The 21,114-nt window shown below is 44.5% G+C and overlaps 1 protein-coding gene across 1 annotated transcript in view; it reads left to right on the forward strand.

Annotated features, from left to right (window-relative positions):
* Positions 1-20,675, forward strand: part of OSTM1 (osteoclastogenesis associated transmembrane protein 1) — a 51,240-nt gene extending 30,565 nt beyond the window's left edge. The window contains exons 5-6 of the mRNA XM_077487154.1: positions 8,736-8,901; positions 20,346-20,675. Coding sequence (XP_077343280.1) covers positions 8,736-8,901; positions 20,346-20,401 — 222 coding nt within the window. The 3' untranslated portion in view covers positions 20,402-20,675. The remainder of the gene's footprint in view (positions 1-8,735; positions 8,902-20,345) is intronic.
* The last annotated feature ends 439 nt before the right edge of the window (positions 20,676-21,114 follow it).

Consider the following 21,114-nt stretch of genomic DNA (forward strand, 5'->3'; position numbering starts at 1 on the left):
CTGCCATCTTGCAGCTTAGCAGGCTGGATGCATCCTCCACGCCTGCGTGCCGAGGTACAGCCACCCCATACTCCTTCCCCTGTGCCACCATCCTTAAAGGGGAAGAACCTTACTGGAAGCCCCAACCCTGAGCAGTTATTTCTGCACTACTGCACCCTCCATCCTGCTCCCTGGACCCAGGTGCCTACTTGCGGGCTTCCCAAGAAACCCATACGTGGCCGTTACAGCATGCAAAGAAACCCTTACTGCCAAGATAGTCTTCCTGACCGTAGATGTCGTTCTCATCCATCAAGATATGGATAAATTCCGGTCCCGCATAGCAGAGGTGCAGAAAAGGGTCTCCACAGTGGAGGATACAGTCCGGTTGGATTCCAAGTGAAAGCGATCTAAGAGCGTGCCATAGACACTGAAAACCGTCTCAGGCAAAATAACATTTGCATATTTGGCTTACCCGAGAGAGCTGAGGGCCCCAAGCCAGCTGAGTTCACTGAACAGTTGTCCACGCTGTTTAACCACTTTCAGACCGGACCATTTTGCTGGTAAATGACCAGAGGTCTTTTTACAATTTGGCACTGCGCTGCTTTAACTGGTAATTGCGCGGTCATGCAATGTTGTACCCAAACGAAATTTGCGTCCTTTTCTTCCCACAAATAGAGCTTTCTTTTAAAGGTATTTGACTGACTCTGCGATTTTTATTTTTTGCGATATAAACGTAAAAAGACCGCAAATTTTGAAAAAAAATGATATTTTCTACTTTTTGTTATTAGAAAAATCCAATAAACTCAATTTTAGTCATACATTTAGGCCAAAATGTATTCAGCCACATGTCTTTGGTAAAAAAAAAGTCAATAACTGTATATTTATTGGTTTGCGCAAAAGTTGTCGCATCTACAAACTAAGGTACATTTTCTGGAATTTACGCAGCTTTTAGTTTATGACTGCCTATCTCATTTCTTGAGGTGCTAAAATGGCAGGGCAGTACAAAACCCCCCAAATGACCCCATTTTGGAAAGTAGACACCCTAAGGAAATTGATAAGAGGCATGTTGAGCCCATTGAATATTTTTTTTTTTTGCCGCAAGCGATTGAATAATGACAAAAAAAAAAATATTTTTTTTTTTTTACACAAAGTTGTCACTAAATGATATATTGCTTACACATGCCATGGTTATATGTGGAATTGTACCCCAAAATACATTCTGCTGCTTCTCCTGAGTACGGGGATACCACATGTGGTCGACTTTTTGGAAGCCTAGCCGCGTACGGGGCCCCGAAAGCCAAGCACCGCCTTCAGGATTTCTAAGGGCATACATATGTCATTTTACTCCTCACTACCTATCACAGTTTTGAAGGCCATAAAATGCCAAGATGGCACAAAACCCCCACAAATGACCCCATTTTAGAAAGTAGACACCCCAAGCTATTTGCTGAGAGGCATGTTGAGTCCATGGAATATTTTATATTTTGCCGCAAGTTGCGGGAAAATTACAAACTTATTTTTTTTTTTTTTTTTTCACAAAGTTGTCACTAAATGATATATTGCTCACGCATGCCATGGGCATATGTGAAATGACACCCCAAAATAAATTCTGCTGCTTCTCCTGAGTACGGGGATACCACATGTGTAGGATTTTTTGGGAGCCTAGTCGCGTACGGGGCCCCGAAAACCAAGAACCGCCTTCAGGATTTCTAAGGGTGTAAATTTTTGATATCACAGTTTTGAAGGCCATAAAATGCCAAAATGGCACAAAACCCCCCAAAATGACCCCATTTTGGAAAGTAGGCACCCCAAGCTATTTGCCGAGAGGCATGGTGAGTATTTTGCAGCTCTCATTTGTTTTTGAAAATGAAGAAAAAAAAAATAATGTATATTTTTTTTCTTTTTTTTCAAATTTCAAAACTTTGTGACAAAAATGAAGGTCTGCAAAATACTAACCATACCTCTCGGCAAATAGCTTGGGGTGTCTCCTTTCCAAAATCGGGTCACTTGGGGGGATTTTGTGCTATCTGGGCATTCCATGGCCTCCGAAACTGTGATAGGCAGTGAGGAATGAAATCAAAAATTTACACCCTTAGAAATCCTGAAGGTGGTGCTTGGATTTTGGGGTACCGTACGCGGTTAGGCTCCCAAAAGGTCTCACACTTGTGGTATCCCCGTACTCAGGAGAAGCAACAAAATGTATTTTGGGGTGTAATTTTACATATAACCATGGCATGTTTGAGCAATATATCATTTAATGACAACTTTGTGCAAAAAAAATAAAAATAAAAAGAATAATGTATTTTTTCCACAACTTTTGTCAAAATATAAAATATTCCATGGACTCGACATGCCTCTCAGCAAATAGCTTGGGGTGTCTACTTTCTAAAATGGGGTCATTTGGGGAGGTTTTGAACTGTCCTGGCATTTTATGCACAACATTTAGAAGCTTATGTCACACATCACCCACTCTTCTAACCACTTGAAGAAAAAGCCCTTTCTGACACTTTTTGTTTACATGAAAAAATATTTTTTTTTTGCAAGAAAATTACTTTGAACCCCCAAACATGAAGTGTTTTTTTAAAGCAAAAGCCCTACCGATTAAAATGGTGGGTGTTTCATTTTTTTTTTCACACGGTATTTGCGCAGCGATTTTTCAAACGCATTTTTTGGGGAAAAAACACACTTTTTTTATTTTAATGCACTAAAAATCACTATATTGCCCAAATGTTTGATGAAATAAAAAATAAGATCTTAGGCCGAGTACATGGATACCAAACATGACATGCTTTAAAATTGCGCAGAAACGTGCAGCGGCGACAAACTACGTACATTTTTAAAGGCCTTTAAATGCCTTTACAGGTGACCACTTTAGATTTACGGAGGAGGTCTACTGCTAAAATTAGTACCCTCGATCTGACCTTCGTGGTGATGCCTCACATGCATGGTGCAATTGCTGTTTACATATGACACCAGACCAACGCTTGCGTTCGACATTGCGCCTTAGCAGGGGGGGACAGGGGTGTTTTTTTTTTATTTTGTTTGTTTTTTTTTTTTTATTATTTATTTTGCTTTTTTATTTTATTTTTAAACTGTTCCTTTCATTTATATATATTTTTTTATGATTTTTATTGTTATCTCAGGGAATGTAAATATCCCCTATGATTGCAATAGGTAGTGACAGGTACTCTTTTTTTAAAAAATTAGGGTCTATCAGACCCTAGATCTCTCCTCTGTCCTCAAAGCATCTGACCACACCAAGATCGGTGTGATAAAATGCTTTCCCAATTTCCCAATGGCGCTGTTTACATCCCGCAAAATCTAAGTAGCTTCCGCTGTCTTAGGACATAGAGATGATTGGAGCCATTCTGGTCTCTGATCAGCTCTATGGTCAGCTGGCGGAACCACCGGCTGCGTTCTCAGGTTCCCTGTTGGGACAGGAGAGCCTGAGAAAACCATGGAAGATGGTGCGGGGGGGGGGGACATTCCCTCCCACTGCTTGTAAAAGTAGTCTAGAGGCTAATTAGCCGCTAGGATTGCTTTTACATAAAAGCCGACCGCTGGCTGAAAAGAATGATACCAAGATGATACCTAAACCTGCAGGCATCATTCTGGTATAAGCACTCAAAGTCCCGCAACATACCAGTATGTTGCTGGAACTGGTTGGGCATATATTGTAATTTTTTTTTCATGCAGCCTGTGGGCTGAACGAAAAAAAAATATTGATCGGTGGGTATGCCCACCATTAGATACCACCCTTCATCCACCCACTTTTAATGGTGGGCATACATGCACCATTTATATATGCCGAAGCATGGGGGCATCTTCCCGCAAAAGGTAGGAGCAGATCGCTCCTCCACCCCTTATGCCCCCATGCTTCGGCATATATGCTCTTTTTTAACTGTGGTGGTGAAATCACCTCCGACAGCGCTGGAGTCGTGGCTTTACGTATCGTGGGAGCAAACGCTGATGCTGTCAAGATAAATAAATCCACGCTACAGCTGAATGGCGTACCTGAAAACAAAAAATGGTTAACAATAAAACATTGCAGAATAGAATACAGTACAAAGGAGCAGAACAATAGAGAGAGAATAGAGAGAGAGAGAACAATAAAACGACAACTATTTTTTGGTTTTTTTATTTTATATTTTTTTTGTTTTTTGTTTTTTTTACTTTTTTTTTTTTTTTTTTTTTAAACACTTTTTTATGTAACTTTAACACTTCTGTTGTAACGGTTCCAGCGGTTTGGGTCTCTCAAAATGTGATGGCATCTTGGGAGACCCTGTGAACGTGTGCCTAGCCTGTGCAATGCTGTACCCTACGCTAATACTCAACTAGTTCATGGTAGCGTTCAAAACATTCACCAATGCAAAGACCAGGATTGTCAGGACAGCGGGGACAACAATAACGGGTGTCACGCCTATATCCGCGCTTTCTGCAGACACAACATTTTCTTTGGGGGGCTTGTTGGGTAGGGGTACTCGGGATGACATAAGAATAATGCCTCTCATGCAGCCGGCTTACTGCATCTGGTAGGGGAAGGTGAGGTGGAGCACCGTCTGGATACAGAAGGGCTCTGACGATATCCTCCTGGAATTTAAGGAAGGATCCAGTCCGTCCTGAAGCTTTGTGTAGTACATAAGCATTCAGTATAGCCAATTGGAATAAATAAACAGACACTTTTTTGTACCAGCGTCTGGCCTTACGGGCAACTAGATACGGCGCCAACAACTGGTCATTGAGGTCCACCCCTCCCATGTTAAGGTTATATTTGTGGACACAGAGGGGTTTCTCCACAATACCAGTCGCCGTAGGAATTTGGACCGTCGTGTCTGCATGAAGGGAGGTAAGAACGAAAACATTCTTATTATCCCTCCACTTCATAGCGAGCAAATTATTACTCCGCAAGCAGGCTCTCTCCCCCAGCCTAAGACGGGACTCTACAAGCCGCTGGGGAAAGCCCCGGCGATTAGGTCGCACGGTGCCACATGCTCCAATCTGCTGATCAAACAAGTGACTAAACAGTGGCACGCTTGTGTAATAATTGTCCACGTACAAGTGATACCCTTTTCCGAATAAGGGTGACACCATGTCCCACACTATCTTGCCAGCGCTTCCTATGTAGTCAGGGCAGTTCTCCGGCTCTACGTGACTATCTTTACCCTCATAAACCATGAAACTACGTGTATAGCCTGTGGCCCTGTCACAGAGCTTATACATCTTGACCCCGTATCTGGAACGCTTGTTGGGGACGTATTGTTTGAATGACAAGCGACCAGAAAACTTAATCAGGGACTCATCAACGCAGACAACTTGATTGGGAGTAAACAAGTCTGCAAAACGTTGGTTGAAGTGGTTTATGAGGGGCCGAATTTTGTAGAGCCGATCGTATTCAGGGTCTCCACGAGGACCACAGAGTTAATTGTCGCTGAAGTGCATGAACCGCAAAATCATCTCGTATCGTGCCCTGGACATGGAAGCAGAGAACACGCGCATATGGTGAATTGGGTCAGTGGACCAATATGACCGCAACTCACTCTTTTTGGTTATGCCCATGTTGAGGGAGAGGCCCAGAAAGATTTTAAATTCGGAAACCGTAACTGGTTTCCATTGTCTGGCAAGGGCGGACTGGGGAATAGTGGCGATGTGTTGACCAGCGTACAAATTGGTTTGGTCCACAATAGATCTATAGAGATCTTCGGTGAAAAACAGTGAGTAAAAGTCAAGTGTCGTAAAATCAACTGTTTCCACGTTAATGCCAGGTTGGCCAGTGAATGGGGGAAGTACGGGTTCTGCAGAAGTGGTGGGCACCCAATTAGGATTGGCGAATTCTGCAGGAAGGGCACTATGGGTACGACGGGCCTGTCTTTGTCTTCTTCTTGGTGGCAGCGGGACACTACTTGTGCTTGCCACCTCGCCAGCTTGAACTGCACTTATGGGACTCGCCACGTCACCATGTGTTACTGCAGTGCTGGATGTACGTCCAGGGTGTACTAGGCCGCTGGTGCTTGCCAGTTCACCAGAAGGATGAGCGGCTCTAGTACGTCTCTGCTCCATACGAGTGACCTGCGATTCCTGCACCTGAACAACAGAATACATTCGGGATCGGGCACACCTGTCCTTAACAGGGACCTCATTTCTGTCGTCAGAGCTATCTGTCATGGAGCCGCTGTCCTCTACAGGATCGTATTCTGAGCCTGAATCTGACAGATGAGTGACGTCCTCTTCACTATCTGTCATGCTCAGAAACGTGTAGGCCTCTTCACTAGTGTACCTTCGCTTTGCCATTTTGGGCTCTAAATTTAGGGGTCCACTAGTGAGACTCACAGGTAAAAAAGCACCTAGCCTGTCAGCGACTGTTTCAAAACGCTACAAAAAAAACTGTTAGCGATCGCAGGGATCAAGCCTGACTCTGCGAACGCTGCAGTTATGTGTGTTGTGTTTTGTAAGTGACAGTGATCGATCGATACTGCACTTGGGTGGGCTGGGCTGGGCTTGGCGGAGGGGCTAAACGCAGGTGCTAGCAGGTATCTGGGCTGATCCCGCTAACAATGCGTTTTGGGAAACCTAAAATGCTGGCAACGCTAATATAGATCTGATCAGATACTATATTACTAAGGGAGGTGTATGCTTTGCGCGTGGGTGTTAGCGGTACTGGCACTAACCTGACGCTGGGGTGACGCAGACCTTATCTGACCCTCAAACTTATATCACCCGCCGGGTGATCAGGGGGTTAAACCTTTATTAGGTAATAAATGCCCTGAAACAAAAAAAAAATAACTAACCAACCAGCGTCACCTGTAACAGTTAAATGGTGATCACTGGTGAAAGGGTTAACTGGGGGGCAATCAGGGGGCTATGCGGTAGTATATGGGGGTCCCTGACGCTATAAAAAGCTGCGGCGAACCTAAATACCTACCTGCCTAACTAGCGTCACCTGTGACACTAATACAGCGATCAGAAAAACGATCGCTTATTAGTGACACTGGCGACGGGGGGTGATCACGGGGTTAAACCTTTATTGGGGGGGTTAGGGGGGCACCCTAGAGCTAAAGGGGGCTAACCCTAACTGCCCTAACAGTTATTACAGTCACAAATTACACCAATGCAAAAAAAAAAAAAAATGCAATTGGTGTCACTGTGACTGGGGGGGCAGGGGTGATGGGGGGGGGGGGGGTGATTGGGGGGTGAAAAGTGTGCCTGGTGTGTTCTACTGTATGTGTAGTGTTGGGTGCAACTCACTGATCCTCTCTCCTCGGTGTCGGAACGAAAAAGACCGACACGAGGAGAGATTACATCACTTCCTCTCCTGTGTTTACATTACAGGAGAGGAAGTGATGTCACTCTGCCATTTCATTCGTCGGGAGTGATCGCGAGGGGGTGGCCATGAATGAATGGCCGCCCCCTCATCCCGGATCGCTCCCGAACTAATACCGACCGCTGCAGGCACCGGGCCCCCCACCCGCGGGAAGGCAGGGACGTATATATACGCCCATATGCCTGCCCGTGCCATTCTGTCGACGTATATCGTCGTGCGGCGGTCGGCAAGTGGTTAATTTAGGCAATGTGCCGCCCACATTTGTAGTGGAGAGAGCCCACAGGGTCCCATCACTCCCTCCAAGACCTGGGGCCCCCGCATGTCCCTTCCTACTGCGGCTATTAAAATACTGTGATAGAGACCGCATCCTGGTGGTGGCCCGAGCCATGCCTGAAATTAAATATGAGAACACCAGACTTTTTTTTTTCTCCCAGTTTTCTCTCACGAGGTGCAACAATCCCTAAAAACTTTTCTCTTCGGAGAAGCCTACCCTGCCTCCACCTAACAACTGCACTTTTATTGGGTTATTACCCTTTGTATCACTTGACCCTCCCTCCTAGATGATAAGCTCCAAAGAGATTCCCTCCGATTCCTCCTTTATCAATTTGTTTTGTAATTGTACTGTCTGCCCTAATATTGTAAAGTGCTGCGCTCGGACTGGTTTAATGAGAAAGCCAGCCGCCTGATGAAAGAAATGGTACCTGACTTATTGCTGATATCTTCAGTCATAATCCCAGTAAACAACTTGCAAACCTCAATGTATAAAAACGAATTGCGGTTGGCGAGTGGCAAATGCCTGCATGCCAGAATCCACTATCATGCAGGGTTTTTTATAACAGAAGAGACCCTAGAAGTCTATTCTGTCATTAGAGTCCCCCCTGTCTGTCAGCAGTAATGGGCTTCACACCGCATTTGCTGCATTCCATGGCAAAGTGACTCCTGTGTGCATGCGTGAGAGTGACATCACCACATACAGGCAAATCAAGCGGCCAAAGATTTGGAACCTGGAAAGAAGACCAGGTTAACATGGAAGCCGCCGGGGATTGGGGAGCCCAGCGCTACAGGGCTCAGTTTTGTAAGTCTCTCATAATGTACTAGTATGCAGTACATACTAGTACATTTTGATTTAAAATTGCAGAGGGGGGGGCACATGTTTTAAATTAACTTTACTACCACTTTAATGACCGTTATTGCCGAATAAACCGGTCCATAGCAGAAAGATAAAAATTGCTCTGGTCAATAGAGGGTGTACCGATGTGAGTGAGGAAGTGATTAAACCCCAGCCTGCTTCCCATATACAATTTATCCTGCCCTTTGTGTTGCAAATGTGTATTTAATATTACTCAAAGTTAATTATCTACCAGCACTTTTGGTTTGCGTATGTTTTCATTTAAGTTTGTGAAAACTGATTAATATATTTTTAATGTTGTTAATCCAGATGAACAGCACTCGTATTCTTTGGAGTAGAGTATTCAATTGCACGTTGCCCTGCACGGACACTATTCCAGTGATTGCAGTTTCAGTATTCATCCTATTCCTGCCTGCTATTTTCTACTTCAGCACCTACCTTCATTCTGATCAAAGGAAGCGTAAGCTGATATTGCGTAAGTATCACATATAGCTATATAATACGTGTGGCAAGTAGAAACAAAGCTATCATTTGAGGCGTTTGTATCTGCTCTTTTTCTATAAATCATTTGTATAAGCTAGTTCTACATGATTTGGGAACTAAATAATGCCCTTTCTTTCCATTGTTCAAAAAAATCCCATATAATCTTTTTGGACTGAAACCTCTTTGCCAAACAATTGTGTAAAGCATAAGTAAATATTTGGTTGGAACTAAGGATTGTGAAACTGGAATGCCACTTGTGACAAGTGAGACTATGACCACATAGATTTAGGGCATAATAATGCCTTTTATTTTATAGAGAAGGTTCACAAATTATGTACCTATTGCGTATATAACTCTGATCTATTTCCTCTATGCACTCAACCTACAGTGGTCCTGTCTTCATTTAGCACTTTATTTTTATTCTGTGTTAGTGATTTTAGTAATAAGCCAGTGGCTCCACATACAGCCAGGCATCTAGCATTTTTAGAAAGAGGTCAGCAATAGTATAACCTGTGTGTGTATGTGTGTGCAGGCGGGTGACAGGTCCGTGCAGAATGGACACAGCCCACGTTACTCTATGGGTCCTCCGATCTGCCCCAACGGAAGGGGATTTATCCCTTTCTTTTTTTTTTTTTTGCGAATCAGATTGGAGGTAGGCGGGTGTAAAAGGACACAAATCTGTTTACATCTGCCGTTTCATAAGGTGAATGGAGGGTTTGAGTCGGAACGATTGTGTGAAAGGGGCCTTTCACACTAATGCAGCGCAGTGCACCTGTGTCTTTCCTGCGGGTTAGCTACATTTTGCCCTAGACTTCTATTATATCCTGCAGGTGTGGTGTACTTTCTGAAAGCTCATCAAACCCACAGGTAATAACAGAAGTCTATGCCTCAGTGCAGGTAACCTGAAGGTGCACTGCACCTGCAGATCAGTTTGAAAGCAGCCCAGTAACCACTGCGCAGATATGCCCATATATACAATGCAAGTTTAGTAATAAACTGACCTTTAATAAGTCTTACATTCAGGTATCTGCTGTCGCTGTCCCCGGCAGAGTGCATTTGGTATCACTCCGCTTGTGGTAAGAGACGGCGCTATACAGGAAGCATCTGCTTATACAGCTCTGCTCCACAGCTGCTTGCTTTGCCGGCTTCATTAACAACACAGATGCTCTGGGATGGCGGGTCTGCAACCCATGATGTGGGCTTGCTAATCTGCCATCCCACAAAAGGAGGTCACGGGCCACATGTGGCCCCCGGGCTACTGGTTGGGCACCCCTGGTTTAGACATTAATGGCTGTGTGTTGAGTTATTTTGAGGGGGCAGCAAATTTACACTGTTATACAAGCTGTACACTCACTACTTTATATTGTAGCAAAGTGTCGTTTCTTCAGTGTTGTCACATGAAAAGATATAATAAATGTATTTTGTAAATATAATAAAATATTTACAAAAGTGAGTACACCTCACGTTTTTGTGAGATACACTGTGTGTGTGCGTGTGCGCACACAAACATTTTAAAGTGTATTCAAATGTGGACAGTATCAGTGGGGGAAATTTTGTAATGCATAGGGTGGTTAGGGTGTGCCCAGGCACATCTGGCACACCTATGACCCTGTCATAGACTTTTGCCTGGCACATATGGTAAGATTTTTTTATTTTTTATTATTTTATTTTTTTATTCAATCCAGTATGCTCAACGCTGATAAGAACTCTGTACTAACTGTACTAACACCCACCAGAACACTTTGGTTAGTGTTCACAGCCATTGACTGTGTGGTTTTCCAGCATGGCTCGTTCGACAGAAGCCAGTCGTGGGGTCAGTTTAAGTCAGACAAGGACCTGTACACACGGGAAAAATGTTGACTGGTTTCTACTGTATCAGCTGATTTCAGACAATATTTGGCCCGTGTGTACAAAGCTTTTGACTAGCTCTCCCTCCCGGGAACACTGCAGCTCAACATGCCTGTGTGCTAGGAGCCTACAGTTACATTTCCACTGGCACTTCTGTGTTTAGCTTTTTTTAAAGCGGGAGAGGTGATCTGAGAAGTTTAAACATTTTTTATGCCTTCCAGGTCACTGTTTCCTATGTTTGGATGTTCCTGCATTTTAGACACGTTTAACCACATTTGGAATATCTAATCAGATTCTGGATTTACAGAATTCTGATTTCTCTAAACACTGCTAAACTAACCACACCAAAAAGTAGGTAAATGCACAGTGTGAATGGCACCATTGAAAAAGCATTACATGCATTTAGAAATGCGCTCTAAATGCATATAAATGCAGGTTTGACAATGCCAGTGTGATTGAGGCCTAAGGCTCTATTCAGATCTAAGTATAATACAGTGTAAAACATTTGTTGCTGCAACACATATGGGGTTATTTACAAAAGGCAAATCCACTTTGCACTGCAAGTGCACTTGGAAGTGCAGTTGCTGTAAATCTGAGGGGTAGATCTGAAATGAGTGGAAGCTCTACTGATTTTATCATCCAATCGTGCAAGTTAAAATGCTGTTTCTCTTATATTCACCGACTAACACAGCTCCTCTCTGTAACAAAATGGGTTGTTAGCCCTATCGCTGGACATTACTAGGCAAAGTTGCTACAACCCCCACAGCCTGCCCTAGCAGACTCCATTTTTTTCTTGCCTAGCGAAGGAGATAGACCTAGGAACCCTGCGGGCCCATAGGTCCTTGTTTTTTTGATGCAGAAGCTTGGCTTTTTGCGTAAGATGAATGATCCTGTGATCTATCAACAGCTGGCTGGGTGACATGCTGGTTCACTTATCCTTTGTAGTCTCCCCAGTCCGGCCATCGAACGTGTGCAGGTCGCAGATACGGCTCGGCAGGCCACTACATACCTCAGCTCCAGAGGTGGTTGGTGGGCTTTATGCTCCGGGGGGCATACATATGACCAGGCTACAGATGTCTGCATCACAGTATGCCGGGCCAGTAGTATTCCCTGTACTGATCAGGAGCTGACTACCATGGAATGTCTTCCAGCTCTTCAGGACTGGTAAGTACAGCTCTCCCTATCTCGGCAGGGTGGAGCAGCTGGGCATTCCCTGGGAGGTCGATTCGGGGGCCCCCCTCACCCCCCTCTCTTCTCTCCCCAGTCCCTAACTCCCCTCCTTTCCCCAGGGGGGGGCTGTACATGTGCTGAGTGGTGTGTGTGCCCTGGGCTCTCACCTGGGCGTTTAGCTGTGCTGGGTGCCTGAGTCCTGCAGCTTAGTCCCGCTGGATGCCTGTGTAGTCTGCCCCTGTGTTGGTGCAGCACTGTCTGCCCCATGTTCTCTCTAGCCTCTCATAGCGCTGATTGGTGGCCATTTGAAGTATGGGCAAGGGTCAGATATGATTCTGGCTTCAAGCGGCCATTTTCCTAGTGATACTCTTAGAACACTGGCGGCCATTTTCTTGTAGTCAGACTGCGTTTTTGTGCTCTAGCAGCAGCCCCTGTGCCCTCAGCTTCCTGTTTGGGCATCACAGAGCGCTGGGAGGTTTATCCTGGATTCTGAACATGTGTGTCAGATCACTCACCGATCATTCACCGATCGTGCGACCGGCCACCGACAAAGTTTTGCTATTTCTGCATCTGGGAGCGCTGGGGATCATCAGGCACAGCGCGGAACTGCCCAGGGTGGTGAGTCCAATGGGTTAGAGCCCCTCAGTCTGCGGCAGCTGGAGGCTGGCACTGTCGCTGTCTTAAATCCCCTTTGGGTGGCAGACAGGGTAGGGTCAGCATGGCTTCAGAAACTGGTGTTTCTACCCCCGAAATCAAGGCAATTGCAACTGTTCACCTGTGTACTGCACAGTCCCTATGGGACACCCTTATGACGGTCCTCAATTCGTTTGTTGCCAAGATAGAGGCGGTACGTGGGAAGAAAGGTGCTAAAAAGCGCCCCCTGCCCCCCCCTCCCTCCCTCCGTCCTCCGGGGAGAGCTCTGATGCAGACTCGGGTCCTGCTGAGGCCGGTGACCCCTGCTCTGTCTTGTCACATGACGCTGACCAGGACCGTTCGGACAGTGAGGATGAGTCCCCATCCGGGTCCGTGCACGACAAAGCACTAGTTGGAGCATGAGTATTTTTGGTATAAAAAAAATCACAATTTGCGCAAAGTTATAACATCTACAAAATGGAGGATAGATTTGTCTTTGTCTTTTTATTTTTATTTTTTTATTTTAACTAGTAATGGTGGCGATCTGTGATTTTTATCAGGTCTGTGACATTTCGGCGGACAAATCTGACACTTTTGACACTATTATGGGACCATTGACTATATAGAGATAAAAATAGCCAGTGATTAGTGTATAAATGTCACTGACAGGGAAAATGTTAACACTAGGGGGCGCCCAAAGGATTAACTGTGTTCCCTAGGTGTGTTCTAACTGTAGAGGGGATGCGACTGACTAGGGGAGGAGACGGATCGGTGTTCCTACTTGGTATTAACACACGATCGGTCTCCTCTCCCCTGAGAGAACTAGATTTGTGTGTTTAAATACAAAGATCCCGGTGCTTGCTCTGTTACAAGCGATCGCAGGTGCCCGGCGGTGCGCCTGCTATAACGTCTTAAAGGAGCGACGTACAGCTTTGGCGATTTGCGCAGGCGTGCCAACCTGCCGCAGTATAACTGCGACGGCTGGTCGGCTATCAGTTAAATAATAAAGATCGCCTTGTCTTTGCATCTAAAAGAGGCAGTACCTAGATGCTTGCCCAGTAACAGTTAATCTAATATATACTGTACGTAGTTACATAGTGTCAGAAACCATGAAATCAGGCCGAGACAGAAGTACAGTTAAATCGCAGTTGTTTAATAATAAAAGTAAAAAGAACAAACATAGAAAACATATCCTGGGTTCCTGTTTAAAGACTAGCTTTGCTGACGTCCCTTCTGGCTCCAGATCCTGCTTGCTGTTCCATTACATTGATCCCTGACTTCTGGCTTGGCTGAATATCCGTTCCGGTTACTGAACTTTGGCTATGTTTTGACTAAGTTTGTTCTTTTTACTTTTATTATTAAACAAGTGTGATTTAACTGTACTTCTGTCTCAGCCTGATTTCATGATTTCTGGCAGTAGGCGAAGGCCATGAATTTAGAAGATGCAGTCAATCCACTTGTTGGTAATGTTTTTTCCAGATTGGATGAACTGGATCACCGCAAGGATCAGTTCGCCATGGCGTTACAAACACTTCTGTGTCGCACGGCTCACCTGGCATCTCCCACTGTAGCCGCCCTGATACAGCCTATGTTGCAGGCCGCCCTGCTGCTGCTCCAGTCTCTGTGCAAGCACCCACCTCAAGTATTGCCTCTATAAGAGGTATGTCTGGTTCCGCTCCGCTTCCCCAGCGATTTGAGGGCGATCCAGTCCAATGCAGAGGGCTTCTCAACCAGGTTGAGATATACTTTGGGATTCTGCCCCAGGCGTTTCCCACGGACAAGAGCAAAGTAGGTTTTGTGATATCTTTGCTTTCTGAGAGAGCCTTGGCCTGTGCAAACCCTCTATGGGAGACACAAAACCCTGTCTTGAGTTATCCTGAGCTTGTGACTTTGTTTAAAAAGTAATTTGACGTTCTCGCACGCTTTGCTTCTGCTGCCAAGTGCCCCATGTCCATCTGGCAGCAGAGGTTGTGTGGAACAATGAGGCCCTTGTGGCTGCTTTTTCTCATGGTCTCTCGGATACCATCAAGGATGAGATGGCAGTCCGAGATATACCCACTGTGCAGCAGAAGTTGATCACGTTTGCCATCCTCATTGACTCCAGACTCAAAAACACTCGATTTTTAAATGAGCGCTTGCGGAAGCCTCCTGTATGTTTTTGTCTCCGAGCTTTGCAGTCCCACCTGTGCCTCCCTCACCTCCCATGCTTCCTGGTACCGAGTCGGGCAGTGAAGGTGAACCCATGCACTTGGGTTTCACGCATCTCTCTGTGGATAAGAGAACATTTATGAGGCGGGAGAGATTGTGGCCAGGCAGGTCACTTTCCCTGTCCGGTCCTACCCGTCCAGGGAACGCCCAAACCTTGAGGTCCTGTCACGGACAGACCTTAGGTGGCATTGTTTCATTCCCAGTTATCCAGAAGGATAAGCCCCCTGGTTTTGGTCACCCTTTCTTGGGCTGAGCCATCCGTCGCTATACAGGCTGTAATTGATTCTGGGGCTGCAGGCTTGTTCTTTGATGCTGCCCTTGTATTGAAGCACTCGATTCCACTGCAGCTGCGTGACGCTCCACTTGCCATTGAGGCTCTTGACGGGAGACCTCTACAGCCTGCCCATGTGACTCATGAGATGGTTCTGTTGTCTATGGCCTTCACCATGAGATAATCCAATTCCAAATTATTTCCTCACCTAAGTTTCCGCTAGTTATTGGTTATCCTTGGTTACAGAGGCACAACCCCTCTTGATTGGCTTCATGCTGAGGTTCTCTCCTGGTCAGCACAATGCAGTGAGACATGCTTCCAGAAGGTAGCCAAAGTCCTGTGCACCTCTTCACTCTCCCCTGCCGGAGGAGTACCACGATTTTAGCGATGTCTTTGACAAAGTTCAAGCTGGTAGTTTGCCTCCCCACCGGCTGTATGATTGCGCAATTGACCTTCAAACTGGTGCTATACCCTCTCATGACCGGGTTTACCCTTTGTCGTTCTTGGAGGATAAGGTCATGGAGGAGTATGTTGCAGACACATTTTCTCAAGGTTTCATTCGCAAATTCTCGTCTCCTGCTGGTGCTGGTTTCTTCTTTGTAAAGAAGAGTGGTGGTGAACTGAGACCTTGTATTGATTATAGGGGTCTCAATCGTTTCACGATTAAGAATGCCTATCCGATTCTGTTGATTATGGAGTTATTTGACCGAATCAAGGGAGCAACGGTTTTCCCGAAGCTTGATTTGAGAGGGGCATACAATCTTGTGAGGATTAAGGAGGGCAACAAGTGGAAAACAGTGTTTAATACCAGAACAGACCATTATGAGTACCTGGTAATGCCTTTTGGCCTTTGTAGCGCCCCGGCAGTTTTCCAGGAATTTATTAACGATGTCCTCCGAGATTTGTTGCAGTTATGTGTGGTGGTTTATCTCAATGATATCCTCATATTTTCCAAGTCCCTGGAGAGCCACCACACAGATGTCTGTTGTGTGCTTCAGAAACGAATGCCGCATACACACGGCTGGACTTTTTGACAGCAAAGGTCCGTCGGACAATTAGATCGTGTGTGGACTCCATCGGACCTTTGCTTGCCAAAAATCCAGCGGACTTTAGAAATAGAACATGTTTTACATTTTTCCACCGGAACTCCGCCGGACCGAGAAATGCGTTTGTGTGTATGCTAGTCCGACAGACAAAAACTGACGCTAGGGCAGCTATTGGCTACTGGCTATGAACTTCCTTCTAGTCTGGTCGTACGTCATCGCATTCGAATCCATCGGACTTTAGTATGATTGTCTGTGGCCAAGTCCATTCATTCGGAAAGTCCGTTGGAACTCCGCCGAAAGTCCGTCGGACCTAGTCCCTCAAAGTCCGGTTGTGTGTATGCGGCATTAGAGAACAATTTCTATTGTAAACTGGGAAAGTGCAAGTTCCATCATGAACAGGTTAAATTCCTGTCATTTCCACTGCTGTTTTTTTGATAAACCCAGAGAAATTTTCGTCAGTTCTACAGTGGCCCTGACCTGTGGCTTTCCGTCCTCTGCAGTGTTTCCTGGGCTTTGCCAACTATTATCGGAAGTTTATTCGTAACTTCTCGTCTCTGGTAAAGCCTCCACTTCCAAGCTGTTGTCTGTTCCGGTTCCTGTGATTCCTCCTGATCGTATTCTGGCTACAGGTCACACCAGTCTCCCTTCTCCTTTGGGTGACAAAATTCTTGCTGCTCAGGTCCATACGCCTCCTGAGAAACCTTGTGACCCCCTGCTTTGTCCCAGAGAGTCTCCTTACTGCCATGCTCCAGACTTGCCATTTTCCCAAGGCAGCTGGCCACCCTGGGAAGAATCAACACGTTTGGGCCATTTCCCAACAATTCTGGTGGCCTAGTCTACAGGCTGATGTAGCTGCCTCTTCCATGTGTGCTCACAGTAAGACTCCACGACACCTTCCATTGGGCCTCCTAAAACCCATACCCAATGGAGAGAGGCCCTGGACCCACCTGTCTATGGATTTCATTGTGGAGTTACCCAACTCCCAGGGCAACACAGTTATCCTTATGGTGGTTGACCAGTTCTCAAAGATGTGTCATTGTGTTCCACTTAAGAAGTTGCCCACTTCTAAGGAACTGGCTTCCATTTTTTGCTCGGGAGATCTTTCGCTTACATGGGCTACCCAAGGTGATTGTTTCAGACAGGGGTAGTCAGTTTGTGTCCCGGTTCTGGCAAGCCTTTTGTGCACAGTTGGGAATTCAGCTTGCTTTTTCCTCTGCATATCACCCGCAGTCTAATGGGGCCACAGAACGAGCCAGTCAGTCCTTGGAGCAATTCCTACGTTGCTAAATCTCTGACCATCATAAAACTGGTCAGACCAATTACCGTGGGCAGAGTGCCTTGTATTCTGCTTCCCGATTGTCCCCGTTTTATGGCGAATTATGGTTTCCAACCTTCCATGTTTCCTTACTTGTTTGTTCCGCAGAGTATTCCTGCGTTAGAGGAGCATCTCTGTGGTATTTGTTCCACTTGAGCACAAGTCCAAGAGGCTTTGCATCATGCTAATGATAGGTACAGACTCCATGCTGACCACAGGCACCTGCCCACGCCTTCCTACCAGGTTGGGGACAGGATCTGGCTGTCATCTCGCAACCTCCAACTTTGCGTTCCCTTACTGAAGTTTGCACCACAGTTTATTGGGCCTTTACGTATTCTTTGCAGGATTAACCCAGTGGCTTACGCATTAGACCTTCCTTCTAATATGCGTATTTTCAAATGTTTTTCATGTCTCCTTTTATTAAAACATTTGGTCTGCGACCGCTTTACCACCTCAGTGCCACGTCCTCACCCTGTACAGGTTGAGAACCATGAGTATGAAGTACAGTCCATTGTTGACTCCCGTAGGAGCATACAGTACCTTGTGCATTGGAAAGGGTAAAGTCCAGAGGAACACTCTTGGGTCTCATCCTCGGGTGTACATGCCCCTGTCCTCCGTGATTTCCATTGACGTTTTCCCTGGATAGTCAGCCAGGTCAGATGTCAGGGATCAATGTAGTGGAACCACAAACAGGATCTGGAGCCATAATGGATGTCAGCAAAGCCAGTTTTTAAACAGGAAGGCAAGAGATGTTTCTTGTGATGTTGACCAAGGCAAAGGCAGAGACCCTCTGAACTGGACTGCTTAAGTAGGCAGGACTGATGAGCAGGATAGGATATCAACAGCTGAGTAACTGGAGAGAGATGGGAGCTGGCAATTAGCCGACAGCAGAGTGGCCAGCTCAGAGAAGGAAGGGCTGAGCCCAGCCCTGACACATAGTCTGCTTGAAAAAAAGATACTCCATTTAATCAAAAGGGGGGGGGGGGGATATTGGGACTTTATATGAAACACATCACTGGGGTAGAATGAATCAGTCAATATTAGTAAATACAATATTTATTAGTACAGATGAGCATAGTGCAAGCTAATATATTATTAGCTCAATAAGTAACACAGAATTATAAACATGATTGGTAAATCACATAATATTAAAAATAATTCAAAATAATTGCATCTATTATGAATTCCACGTAATTCATAATAGAATAGCAGTGTACCCAAATATGTAGAAACATGATTCCAACAAGTAAAAATCCATGGTGGACGCATGATTGTTGTGACATAGCATCAGTAAAATCTTGCCGCTTCTCGTGGATAATTTCCACTCATCAGGAGCAGCTGTACACTGGAAGTATCAGCTTAGCCAGTTACTTTAAATGATACACTAGTTTACATTATATGTATATATTTTTCACAGAAGCCCCATGGGCTCATATCCAATATCATTCACTACCAGAGTTTTTCATGCCGGATCACTCCTTATGATGGAAAAGGATATAAAAAGATGCCCAAAGCTTTGACTATGCCAGTCAAAGCTTTTTAACTTTCTAACTGCTGTTGTATACGGAATGTGGCCCCAAATGTCTATGAATGTGGCCCAACCCAGAGTCATAAACTTACTTGAAAATGTTGACTTCTTTGTTTTGTAATAATGTGTTTTACATGTGTCCGAAGAAAATTTGATGGGGTGTCTTTACTGGACTTTTATAAGTTGCCTTCCCAAAGAAAAATCTCGCATTCTTCACAACACGCCCTATTCATATCATCAGTTTTCGGCAGAACCTATATTTGTGAGCAACTATTTTCAAGGATAAAACACACACACAGTGCAAAATTAGAACTGAAATATCTGATGAGCCCCTTCAGAATTCACTCCATCCATCCAACCAGATATTGATGCATTCGTTTATCAAAAACTGTGTCCAATATCGCACTAGTTTTATGTTCTTTTTTCTTATTCTTAGAATTTAAAAAAGTAAAAAAAAAAATGAAGTTTTATTATTCAGGTTCATTATCTATATAGGTGAACGTTAACTTGTGATTTGCCTGACTTTTTTCTGCTCATCCTTGCAGCTATCCCTATGTTGTTATGCCTCTTTCACACGATACTCCTGTTTGAGCATCTACTTTTTCCAGACACTTTTTAATTATTATTTTTTAATGTATTTTTGTAGTTTTTGTGCACATTTGCACGCATGTGCAGGAGCTTGTTCTCATGTTAACAATGTCAATGGACAAATCTGTACGAACTTACACAAAAATGGGCGCGAATGCGGCGAAAATTACTGACCAAAAATGCAGATTTTTCTATTATTTTTTTATTTTTTATTTTAGCTCAGTAAAAAAATAAGCTGTACTGAGTTTTTTTCAAGCTGTAGTGTACAATAGGCCTTAGGTCCCATTCACACCTGAGTATATGGTAGCTTGAAGCCTTAAGCTACAAAACACTGGAGGGGAAAAAAAAAATCTATTATTCTCTATAAAGATGGTTCACATCTCCGCTCCAAAACACCTGAAGCTCAAACAAGTTCTGGAACTTTTTTTTTTTTTTTTTTTTTTTTTAGGCAGATTACAGGTAGTTTTTCTGCTAACCCTTTGACCTGTACAAAATCTTGATAAAATCACGCAACTTTCTGCCTGAAAATGCTATACTCAGGTGTGAATGGGGCCTTAGTGTGTTTTTATGTGTGGCCCAAGATCATTCCTCTTCTTCCAATGTGTGGCCCAGGTAGGTCAAAAGGTTGGACACCCCTGATCTAGATGTCCTATATTTAGTGGCCATGCACATGAACTATGGTATACTGTGAACTACATATTCTACATATTGCATTTACATACATTAATTGACTAATTGAAATGTTTAATATGATTATCCTAACACGTTGTATGTTTTTGTCTTTCATAAAAAGCACCTGTGATGATTTGTGCTATCTTTTTGTTTTTAGCAAAGAGGTTAAAATCAAATGCCAACTTGGCACACATACAGGATAAAAGTAATTGAAGGACCGTATGACTAAGAAAAGAAGAATTGCACTAGAACAAACGGTATTCCACTCGGAGTGGACACATTCTATGCAAGGACTTGTGAAGATTTTCATCTTGGTGTCACGTCTTGTATATACACAATGGACCTTTCATTACTAGAATGTATGTATGACTGCATCTCACTATATATACTGGTACTTTAAACATCCTTAAAACAGAATTTATAAAAAAAAATGTAGAAAAGAAATGTAATGTGTGCTTTTGTTAATAAATCTGCTTTTTTACAGTAATTACAGCTATTCACACTCTGCTCTGTTCTAGTAACTACACTAACTGTAGATGGTTGGAAGATGCAGCTAGTATAAGTACATCAAGTCTGTCTTCATATTTTACTTCCCTGCTCAGGAATCAGAGTGGAATAGGGAGAGCCAGCAGTGTGAAATAGATTTTGTTGCACTGTTCATTGTCAGTATAACACTGGGTACTTGCTGGCAAGAGGAAAGTTTAAAGTAATGACCTCATGATTGTGGTAATGCCCTTTCGTTGTCACGTTAGATGGCTATGGTGGGGCACTGATTTAAGCTACCGTATATACTCGAGTATAAGCCGAGATTTTCAGCCTCTTTTTTGAGGCTGAAAGTGCCCCCCTCGGCTTATACTCGAGTCATCGCTGTCTGCCCGCTCGATCAGCGTGTCGAGCAGACAGACAGCGGCCATTCTATAATTCAA

Source organism: Lithobates pipiens, unplaced genomic scaffold (genome assembly GCF_037356315.1).
Source record: "Lithobates pipiens isolate NorthernLeopardFrog02 unplaced genomic scaffold, aLitPip1_a1.2 Scaffold_18, whole genome shotgun sequence".
In the NCBI taxonomy this organism is placed as follows: domain Eukaryota; kingdom Metazoa; phylum Chordata; class Amphibia; order Anura; family Ranidae; genus Lithobates; species Lithobates pipiens.